Source organism: Lethenteron reissneri, chromosome 69, assembly GCF_015708825.2.
Source record: "Lethenteron reissneri isolate LAM-NWPU_2019-01 chromosome 69, ASM1570882v1, whole genome shotgun sequence".
In the NCBI taxonomy this organism is placed as follows: domain Eukaryota; kingdom Metazoa; phylum Chordata; class Hyperoartia; order Petromyzontiformes; family Petromyzontidae; genus Lethenteron; species Lethenteron reissneri.
In genome coordinates, this window is record NC_083847.1 from 4956081 (window position 1) to 4967516 (window position 11436).

The following is an 11436-nucleotide window of genomic DNA, read 5'->3' on the forward strand; positions in this document are numbered from 1 at the left end:
AATCGGGTGCAACCGCAACAAACAAAATACAAAAATATGAACAAGAAAACATCTTAATGTGACTAAGTGCAAACAGAAAATCCAGAAAAAGCAGCAACATATTCAGAAAAAGCACCGTACACCAACGCTGTGTGCAAAAATCCCAGTGGGATGCAAGTCAAACAACAACAACCACAAGACAACTTAGATTAAGGCCATCAGTCTAACTCCGTACTACAACAAACAAACATGGCTAAACCAAAAATAGTACAAGGTGGGTAACCAAACTAGGGCTGAATGATTTGGGGGAAATGTCTAATTGCGATTTTATTGACAGATAGTGCGATTTGATTTGCGATTAATTTTTTTTTTAAGTCAAGCTTCAGTTCAATATTCACTGTGTAATATATTTAAAACATGTGATGAAGCATTACCACATGATACCATCAAAATATTAACTGCTATATATATTCTAATGCAAGGATGAGAACTTAAAAGATATTAATTGCTTCCAACATGTATTTATTAAAGCGTTTTAATTGAAATAGAACAATCAAACATAGAACAATTGTTAAGTTAAATAAAGAAAGTTATAATAATAGTTATTAACAATTCCAATAGAAAAGTAATAGGACTTTTCAAATCGCAAAAAATCGCAGCCTTTGCGATTTGCTAATCGCATTGTTTCAAATTGCGATTAATATATTTAAAATCGATCTAAAATCGATTAATCGTTCAGCCCTAAACCAAATCATCCAAACACACAAATTCAACAACTAAACCCAAGGCCGTAGCCATGGAGTCAACATTGGTGGTGGACCAAATCTAGGGTGTCTGGGGGTCCCAACCCATAAAATTATCTAAATTTGAAAACTAATTTGCTGCCTAAAATATTGAAAAAATTCACAAACACGTGGGGTGGACTTTTTCTTTCTTTTTTACAATAATGTCTAATAGTGGATTGTATTACATTGCTCTGTTTTTTTATTTTCTTGTTTCATTGTATGAAATGGCAGAGATTAGGGATTAATAAAGTACAACCATAACCACAATCACTTAGACACAAATCTATTTTATAGCAATATATTGGGGGGGACATTTTGAGAATATTTGAATATTGGGGGGGGGGGGGGATGTGTCCACCCCCAATATTTATTATGTTGTATTTTTATTATTTTATTATTTCCCTTCTACGTGACTTTACCGAAAGAACCAAGAAGATGCCCCGTGAAATTAAAAATATTTTACAATTTTGTCATATCGATATCGCCATCGTAAGATCGAAATATCGTAAGTAGGACCGTTGCAACTCGGGGATTATCTGTAATCCAAAGCGGTCGTATACCGAGGTATAACAACGGAGGGATCTTTGGCGAGATGTAATGATTCAGCCTCTCGCTGGGAGTGAAGCGTGCCCATGTGCGTTCAGGGAGGGGAGCGGTGGTGCAGCGGTTAGCGCTATACGCTCCTGGTGTGGTGGTGGTGGTGTTCGTGATTGTGTGGTGATGTTAGTGGTTGTGATGGTGGTGTCACGGAGGAGTGGTAGTGTAGTGGTTTGTGCGATGCGTTACGAACCCAGCCCCGGTGACGATTATCTTAACCGGTCCTGGGGGCCTCCCCTAGGTCGACTCAGCCTCAAATAAGTCGCTGGTGCGGTGCGTAGTAAACATCGTCACTGGGGAGACAAAGGTGGCCGGGCGGGGTGCTGGCCACCCACCCACTCGTCTGCCGTGCCGGCCTTCATAGGTACTCGCTAACAGCACTTGCCTCTACAGTCTGTTCAGGCTACACGGGGGATCTTTGTCTTTGTGTGTTTAAGAAACAGACGGTGCCCGTCTTGTCCCTGCATCTTGCCGCCTTCGTGCGCCTCCTCCCCGTGGCCTCTGCGCCCTCTGAAGAAGGAGGTGTTCCCCGAAACGTCGGTCCAGCACGATACAGATCGGACACGGACACACACAGAGTGTTCGTACAGCACGGTTCAGCAGCAATAGCATCACCACCACCAATCACCAGGTATCTTCTTCATTTGCCCTGTGTGTGTGTGTGAAGTTAAACATCGCCACTGGGAAGACAAAGGCGGCCGGGTGGGCGGCCTTCATAACTCGCGAACAGCACTTGCCACAACGGTGTGATGAAGGCTATACGGGGTTTCTTTGTAATGTACTCTAACGTGGGGAGTGGTGGCGCAGTTGTTAGGCTACTTACTGCGTTATGCATGGCCTTAATTATAATATAATTATAATATATGCTCAAAATGTACCCCCCCCCCCCCCCACAATATATTGCGATAACTAAATAATTTTTTTCTTTTTGGTTCTTTCGGTAAAGTCATGTAGAAGGGAAGTAATAAAATAATAAAAATAAAACATAATAAAATAATTCTCACGACGTTTCGGCCACAACGCAAGCAGCCGTCCTCAGGTGAAGACCAGGTCTGTCGGGGAGACAGCGTCTGAACATTCAGACGCTAAATAATTGCTATGCTATCTAAATAAAAACAACAATTTGCTCAACCTTGGCCACAATATCTGGACTTGTCTTCATGTAAAACAATGCGTAGATTTCTGTGTATATGATTGTGGTTATGGTTGTACTTTATTAATCCATAATCTCTGCCATTACATACAATGAAACAAGAAATAGTAAAAAAGTAAAAACAGAGCAATGTAATACAATACACTCTTAGACATTATTGTACAAAATAAATACAAAGTCTATCCCATGTGTTAGTGAGTTTTTTAATATTTTCGGCAGGAAATGAGTTTTCAAATTTATATATTTTTTCTGGGTTGGGACCCCCAGACACCCTAGACGATTTGGTCCCCCCCAATGTTGGGCAGTGCCAGGCTAGGTGCGCTATGAACTACTGGGCAGTTGGAGGCAGTTGCCCTTCTGCCCCAACGGATGGCAGAGGAGCGACGCTCACAACAAAGATCGGAGCGCCGGGTGGATAAAACGCAGCAAGTTGTGACAGTCGGGGTACAGCTGGTGCATCTGCCAGTCATCTTGGTCAGTCAACCCATGGTACCTGGGTCTGTCCCGTGACCTCCTCCTACACTTAGCCTGGCACAGCAGTCAACCCATGGCACCTGCGTCTGCCCCGTGACCTCCTGCACAAGCCTGGCACAGTAGTCAACCCATGGCACCTGCGTCTGCCCCGTGACCTCCTGCACCTAGCCTGGCACAGTAGTCAACTCATGGCACCTGCTGGGTCTGTCCCGTGACCTCCTGCACTTAGCCTGGCACAGTCAACCCATGGCACCTGCGTCTGCCCCGTGACCTCCTGCACCTAGCCTGGCACAGCAGTCAACCCATAGCACCTGCGTCTGCCCCGTGACCTGAACCTAGCCTGGCATAGTAGTCAACCCATGGCACCTGCGTCTGCCCCGTGACCTCCTGCACCTAGCCTGGCACAGCAGTCAACCCATGGCACCTGCGTCTGCCCCGTGACCTCCTGTACCTAGCCTGGCACAGCAGCCAACCCATGGCACCTGCGTCTGCCCCGTGACCTGCCAGCAGCGAGCCTTCGACACTTCACGCGGCCTCAAGGTGCACCTGGCCTGGCGCAAGCGCCTCGTTGATGCAATCGCCACTGAGCGTTGTGCCTGTGTTTGGATCGATGATAGTGCTGGAGTTCGCGCACAGCGCTATGAACCTAGAGACCCGAGTTCGCTTCCCGTCACGGCTAACACCAGTGACGAATATCTGAACCGGTCCTGGGTCTCCGTTAAATCGCCGTAAATGACCGTGGTCATCCATGACAGACCGTACACAACGCTTGACAATGCAATGCCCCGATCCTCAAATACGAAGGAGACATCAAAGCGATGATGATGATGATACACTGCTCCGCTGCTGCTCCTAACGCGGTTGTCTGGGCTTGACCACCCGAATGTGAAATTGTCGTTGTTACTTTGCGCCTACGTCAGAGCACCGAATGCGATGTGTAAACATCGCCACTGGGGATGCAAAGGTGCCATATGCATCAGATGTATATGGCTCACCTGGCAATATGTGGCTGTGTGTCTTTCCTCTCAGATGGCTTCGCACGTTGAGTTGCCACTCATCAAACAAGAGAACGATGAGACTCCAAGCCCCAGGATGTATCCTCGTGTGACTATGGAACGTGGTTATGGTAAGATCGCAACGCCCGAGACCGTTATAACTACGGATTGGGCCAAATCTCGGCACATCGTGCAAACCCATGCAGGGTTTCAGTCCGAGTCATGCTTGGATGTGCAACCGCCACGCATGACGAGTTGTTATGGGGCTGTGTGTTCGAATGAATACCGTGAATTTTGCCTGTGTATAATTGCATCAATTGCTTACGTCTCGACTGGTTAATTTAGCATCGGTCGGTACACACAGTGTCACTACATCATCTACACCGGTGGTTCTCAAACTTTTTTTGCGGCTACTCTAACTACCCCTTGTTGAATTTTGTCTCAACCGAGCTACCGCATTGCCTGACCCATCATGGTTCTGAGAAATGGATGTCTGAGTAACGAACATCGATATTTTAACCAATCGTCCATGTTGTCGGGTATCCTAACTAGCTGCTGGTAACTGCAGCGTATAAAAAAAGACGCCCTAAATACGTGCCCGCAATTTTGTTTACACTCGCTGGTTACTCTTGGAAACCACACTGTTTACAATCAGTGCGTTTATAACGGTATTTTATATCATTCTAGGGTAGCATTTGGATTCACATTTTATCTTAGTTATTTCATATTGGCAGATTCATGCATGATTATTCACCAATGACTCTCACGTAAGATATAATTTCACACGTTAAAAAATCATCTCACGTTACCCCCTGGGACATTGCCACGTGTACCCCCCAGCGTTCCGCTTACCACCCCCGGTGAAGTGCCACCGATCAACATGAGCCATCACTGAGTTAACGGTGATGTCACCACAACTCTTGTGCCGGGCAAGGTGCACTTTTGAGGTCACGTGAAGTGTCGAAGGGTCACTGGCAGGAGGTTAGAGACGAGACCCCCGGATATCTTGGGTTAAATGCCTCAGGTGACTGACATACTGCCAGACCTATGCTCCCCACTGTGCCACCTTTCTGCGTTTTAGCCGCCCGGCGCTCCGTCCGTTGCGAGCGCCGTGCTTCTCAGCCCTACGTTGTTGGTGGAGGGAGCGACTGCCTCCCAACTCTCCAAATACCCAGTAGCGTAGAAACTTTGGAAGCCCCCATAATCTTCAAGGGACCTGACGTCACGTGTTTTGTGCGTGACATCGGTGGCGTAACTCAGTTCTCCTGAACCGCCTGGGGCTGGCATGGCACAGTTGCTCGGATGTGCTACTGGAATAGTGGTTTAAGTGACACGAGGCGTTGCGGCGATAGAACCCTGAACCACCCGGATATATCTGTGGCTCTGCCACCTTCTGGAAGTGATCGTCTGTAAACGTGGAATGTGAACGCGTGTGTATATGCAGAAGCGGGCGTCAAGGAAGAAGATGATGGGAGTTTGGACACTAAGATAATGAAGATTGCGGTGAAAACCGAAGTGAAGGAAGATGGTAAGGTCCCTGCATACAGCTCAGTAGAGCAAAACCAAATATTAGAGCCAAACAAAGGCGAGATATCAAGAATTATAAAAGTAAACAGATAAACGACTCTAGCTGACAAGCTTGATTGCATTGTTATGTGCATTTCGTCTCCCATCCATCAAAGACCTTTCATAAAATGTTCTATATCACAGCTCCAGATGTGAATATTGTTAAAGTTGAAGGAGCCGTTGAGAGGACAAAGCAGACTGGGGATTCCCACGGATGTCCGGCCACTCCAGACCAGAATTTCATCGAAGTGGAGTTATCAGAGGAGGACGTTGGTGAAGGTGAGTTTCCTTTGGTCACGTCACAAATAACAGACCTCATGGGAAAACTAGGGTTGCGTTCCTGGGTACGAAATGATCACCCCCTGCAGCAAGATCACTGAGCATGTAACTGGTCTTCTTCTTTCGTACGGCTGCTGTAGATGCAGATCAACAACTACAATTTCACATTCAGGTGGTCAAGCCAGATAACCACGTCAGGAGCAGCGGAGTGTATCGCTGCGATGTCTCCTTTGTATTTGTGGATCGGGGCATTGCGTCGTTATACATTGTATAAGGAGAGTACGGTCTGTTCTGGATGACCACAGTCGCACACTACTGGAGATTTTTTTAGTTTCCATTTGTGCATCAGATACCCGCATCTGACATGGTTTGTGCGGATGTGGTTTAGGGCGGACTATGAGCTACGTGTAAAAGTAAATCTAAGGGTATTCTGCGTTGTATCTTTCACAACAAGGTGGTGTTTGTTTTGTGAGTCACCTTTGAACTCAATTTAGCTTTCCAAGCTTCATCTCGCATTGTTAAATGTTAAACGCATCAATCCAGAAGGGCTTGCTTTACTTAATCGTAATTGGTGCTGTTCTGGCACTCGTTTTTTTTTTTTATCTTGCATCAGTTAATCGAAATGTTCTTTTTCATTTAAAAAAATGTTCAGCAGGGGAAGGAAAAGAAACGGACCTTCTGTGCAAAGAATGCGGGAAGGGCAGTTGCTTCAAAACAAATACGACGGACAAAGCAGAACGCACCGGCAACAAGAACCGGCGAGCCTGCAAGCATTGCAGGAAGGCACTTGAAGGCATCGCGTTGTGCACGGCAGTGGCTACCGATGGGAGGAAGCACGTGTGCAAGGAGTGTGACAAGGGGTTTACAACGCGTTTTAGTTTAGAGACGCACATGAGAACACACACCGGTGAGAGGCCGCACGTGTGCAACGAGTGTGGGAAGAGGTTTACAACGCGTTTTACCTTAAGCACGCACGCTATTTCACACACGGGCGAGTGGCCGCACGTGTGCAAGGAATGTCAAAAGGGCTTTGCACAACGTTCCGATTTAGAGAAACACGCACGAATACACACCGGCGAGAAGCCGCACGTGTGCTACGAGTGTGGGAAGGGCTTTTCCCAAAGTTCTACAATGGAGGCGCACATCAGAACACACACCGGCGAGAAACCGCACGTGTGCAAGGAGTGTGGGAAGAGGTTTACAAAGCGCTCTATCTTAGCCAGACACGCGATATCACACACGGGAGAGTGGCCGCATGTTTGCAACGAGTGTCAAAAGGGCTTTGCACAACGTTCCGATTTAGAGAAACACGCACGAACACACACGGGCGAGAAGCCGCACGTTTGCAACGTGTGCGGGAAGGGCTTTTCACAACGTTCAGATTTAGACAAACACGCACGAACACACAACAGCGAGAAGCCGCACGTTCGCATGGAGTGCGTGAAGGACTTTTCAAAACGATCTACATTAGAAGTGCTTGTTAGGACACACACCGGCGAGAAGGTGCATGTGTGTAAGGAGTGTGGGAAGGGGTTTACAAAGCGCTCTGCCTTAACCAAACACTGTATGTCACACGCGGGCGAGTGGCCACACGTGTGCAACGAGTGTGGGAAGGCGTTTCCAAAACGTTCCGATTTTGAGAAGCACGCGAGAACACACACTGGAGAAAAGCCGTACGTGTGCAACGAGTGCGGGAAAGAGTTTGCAACGTTTTATACTTTAACCACACACTCCATATCACACACGGGCAAGTGGCCGCACAAGTGCGCAGAGTGCGGAAAGGGATTTGCACAGCGTTCCGATTTAGAGACGCACACAAGAACACACACCGGCGAGAAGCCGCACGTGTGCAGGGAGTGCGGGAAAGGCTTTTCAAAGCGATCGACATTAGAGGCACACGCTAGAACACACACCGGTGAGAAGCCGCACGTTTGCAACGAGTGCGGGAAGGGGTTTATAAAGCGTTCCAACTTAGCCACACATTGTATATCACACACGGGCGAGTGGCCGCACGTATGCAAGGAGTGTAATAAGGGCTTTGCACAGCGTTCCGATTTTGAGAAGCACGCGAGAACACATACGGGCGAGAAGCCGTATGTGTGCAACGAGTGCGGGAAGGGCTTTGCAACGTGCTATACTTTAACCATGCACGCCATATCGCACACGGGCGAGTGGCCGCACATGTGCGTCGAATGTGGGAAGGGCTTTGCGCAGCGTTCCGATTTGGAGAAACACACACGAACACACACTGGCGAAAAGCCGCACGTGTGCAAGGAGTGTGGGAAGGGATATTCACAACGTTCCGATTTGGAGAAACACGCAAGGACACACACCGTTGAGAAGCCGCATGTTTGCAATGAGTGTGGAAAGGGGTTTGCAACGTTGTATACTTTAACCACACACTCCATGTCACACACTGGCGACTGGCCGCACGTGTGCACGGAGTGCGGGAAGGGATTTGCGCAGCGTTCTGATTTGGAGAAACACACAAGAACGCACACCGGCGAAAAGCCGCACTCGTGCCAGCAATGCGGGAAGAGCTTTGCGCAGCGTTCAAATTTGGAGGCACACGCGAGAACGCACACGGGTGAGAAGCCCCATGTGTGCAAAGAGTGCGGGAAGGGGTTTTCCCATCGTTATAATTTAGAGAAACACTCTAGAACACACAATGTGGAGTGATAATCTGAATCAGAATTTGCTTCATCTTGAAGGCAACGGTGAATATTTTTAATAGTTTTTTTTTGCAACTTGACAAGAGCTGCTGTACAAAGCACATACCGCAACAAGGATGGGGGGGGGGTGTACAGGAGGAACTCCGCGGACTAAATCGTTTGGTTTCAGGTCCCCCCCCCGCACCTGCAGGGTTTCAATTGAGGAGCTTAAGTGTTTTTTTTTATAGTCCAATTATGTCCGAGTAAATGTACTGGCGGGTTTTTCTTTTTTTAAAACCACGGGTGTTGGAGAGTATATATTCGCCTAGACCAGGGGTCGGCAACCAAAATAACAAGAAGAGCCATTTCTTTCCAATTCGGTACAAAATTCAGTATTTCAAGAGCCGCAATGTATCTGAGTACATACGTACTCATCGTCAAGAAGCAGCCCGTAAAGAGCCGCATGCGGCTCCGGAGCCGTAGGTTGCCGACCCCTGGCCTAGACTAACTACAGGTGCAGGCTTGGGTTTGGCAAAGAGGGCCTTAGGCTTCGATGGTACGATGAACCATCCAAAGAAGGGGGAACAGCTCGACTAAAAAGGAGGGGGGGAAAACACAAGCTCCCTCTGGGGTCTTGGGACTAAAAAGGAAATAAATTAATATTTAAAAAGAAAAAAGAGGTCGTTTACTGGGTTCTAATCTGAAGTAGGGGTTGGAGAGGCCCGTTCAGCTTTACTAACTCTGCCTTGTGTAATGCGATTGTCGTAAATGGACATTAAAGATACGAGCCACACTAGTGCGACTGTGGCTATCCAACCCAAACTGTGGATTCTATTGTCAATGCCAGTCTACACTCCTTCACTGGAGAAGGAATGGTGAAGCCACACGAACACTCCCCTGAAGCCATCTCATGGCCGGCAGATCTCGACATTGGCGTTTAGCTCCTGAACATTTATGTTTGCTATTTTTTTTATTTTACCAGGCATAACCAACTCGCCCTTTCCCTCTCCTCCCGTGATCGTTACGAGGGGACAGTCTGGTTAATAAGTAAAAAAAACAGCAACGATAATAGTCGATAATTGTTTTTTTACCCTTCTATCTGGCAACAAAATTGACACCTTTTTACAAGGAGTCATGTTTGCATAGACCGCAATACCTGCAGTCATAATACAAACAAAAGAACATAACTCTGATAATGTGCACTGTCCTTGAAGTTGTTTGTTGCCAGATAGAAGGGTAAAAAACCAATTATCATATTTTTACTGGCAAATGAGGTTCCCATAGTGATAATAGTCGAGTTTGGAGGCAATGAGTGGATACTCTTCGTTGTGTTCTGCCCTTCTAAGAATCGGATGACTCCACCGCCAAGGGATGCCAGAGGGTTGTGTGACTGCAACTCTTTATTTCAAAGTGTTCTTCTGAGGAGCATTCGTGCATCTGTAATTATGACCAGATGCACAGCAATCAACCCCAATTAACACCATCTCAGTGTTCAACCCCTGTATTGTACAATGTCCACCCTAATCTGAATAATGGTTACACCTGCTTATCATATACAATACACATTCAACTTCTTAAATATTTAACATTTAGCCAAACTATCTTCTAGAAACATCTAGATTATTTTCTAAATACTGTATTCTAGTCAGCCGCTGTGATAATACTGCACAAATTAAATACTAATATAATAAGCCTAGAATGTGTCCCATGCGTGACGTCACTCCACATGAGGCCCCCCCCTTCATTAATAAACGTAGTTTTTATTTTTTTATTTTTTTAACCTATCTACGTGACTTTACCTAAAGACCCAAAGAATATGAATTCCTGCAGTCACGAAAGCTTTCAGACAATATTTGCCTGTGCAATATCCACCCGAATCTGAATAGGTGCCCTGTACCCTGAATTTATTACTCTACTGGTCGGCGTGGCCTCGTGTGCATTCACGTGACTCTATGGGTCCAATCAATGGTCATTATTCCTTTCATTCACAATTATACCTGTGGTTCATTTACATTAAGCCAATACCGGCTACACAGGCAAGGCCCCACAGAGCTACTATAGGGCCGTCCATAAATGACGTCACGCGATTTTGGATGATTTTTGACCCCCCCCCCCCTTCGTCACACGGCGTTACAAAAAGTCAGACCCCCCCCTCAAATATGACGTCACAAAGCTCTGCCCCCCACCCCCCCAAAAAAAGAAAACATTCTTCAAATCGCTTTAAACTATTGTCATTGTAGTGCGTATTTAATGTGGCGCTGCACTCTGATGTTGTAGGAGAAAACATTTATTAAAATGTATATTTAATTAAGTAGAACGTGTTGTCTATATTTATTAAAAGTTGCGTATTCTGATGTGACGTCACATTTCTCACACATCGTCACAAATGTCTGACCCCCCCCCCCCCCGGTGCGTGACGTCATTTATGGACGGCCCCTTATGTGGACATTTATAGCAGCAGCCAAATACTACAAACGCACAGAGATACATAGAGACCTATGGAGATGCACTGAGACCAATAAAGACTCGCATCCATTCTTGATTTGAAGCTTTCGTGACTGCAGGAATCCATGCTCTTTGGTTCTTCCGGTAAAGTCACTTAGATAGAGAAATAAAATAAAAACAAATATTGAAAACTCGTACATAGAGACCCACAGAGATGCATAGAGACCCATACGCATCGATTGAAAACTAATTTCTTTATAACTCTTTTTGTGTTTCCTTTGTTTCCCTTGCCCTGCGCCTCCAATTAGCATGGTTGGCTCCGTACCATGCGAAAAAAGGTCAACGTACATCTCCATTTATATAAAAGGCAAAGCTGTGAATATGTGTGTCTGTATTCTTGGTTCTTTCGGTAAAGTCACATTTTCTTGCTGTGGATTTCACACCTGATGATGATTTCTTGTGTTGCAGTCGAAACGTAGTGAGAATTTTGATTGTTTTATATTTTTATAATT

At 46.3% G+C, this 11436-nt stretch overlaps 1 protein-coding gene across 2 annotated transcripts; it reads left to right on the forward strand.

Moving 5' to 3' along the window:
* Nucleotides 1–1460: 1460 nt before the first annotated feature.
* LOC133360742 (oocyte zinc finger protein XlCOF6-like) lies at nt 1461–10577 on the forward strand. Of its 2 annotated transcripts, none has more exons than XM_061579572.1 (5): nt 1461–1992; nt 4018–4114; nt 5428–5511; nt 5694–5828; nt 6481–10577. In XM_061579572.1, the coding sequence occupies exons 2-5, from the start codon at nt 4018–4020 to the stop codon at nt 8505–8507; spliced, it is 2343 nt and encodes a 780-aa protein (XP_061435556.1). In that variant the 5' UTR covers nt 1461–1992; the 3' UTR covers nt 8508–10577. The 2 variants fall into 2 exon arrangements, with proteins under 2 accessions (XP_061435556.1, XP_061435557.1); XM_061579573.1 differs by having other exon boundaries at nt 6484–10577.
* The last annotated feature ends 859 nt before the right edge of the window (nt 10578–11436 follow it).

Coding starts and splice junctions, on each gene's coding strand:
- LOC133360742 (XM_061579572.1), top strand. CDS start 4,018: ATGGCTTCGCACGTTGAGTTGCCACTCATCAAACAAGAGAACGATGAG. Junction 5,512..5,693: donor AACCGAAGTGAAGGAAGATG/GTAAGGTCCCTG, acceptor TCTATATCACAG/CTCCAGATGTGAATATTGTT. Junction 5,829..6,480: donor AGAGGAGGACGTTGGTGAAG/GTGAGTTTCCTT, acceptor AAAAATGTTCAG/CAGGGGAAGGAAAAGAAACG.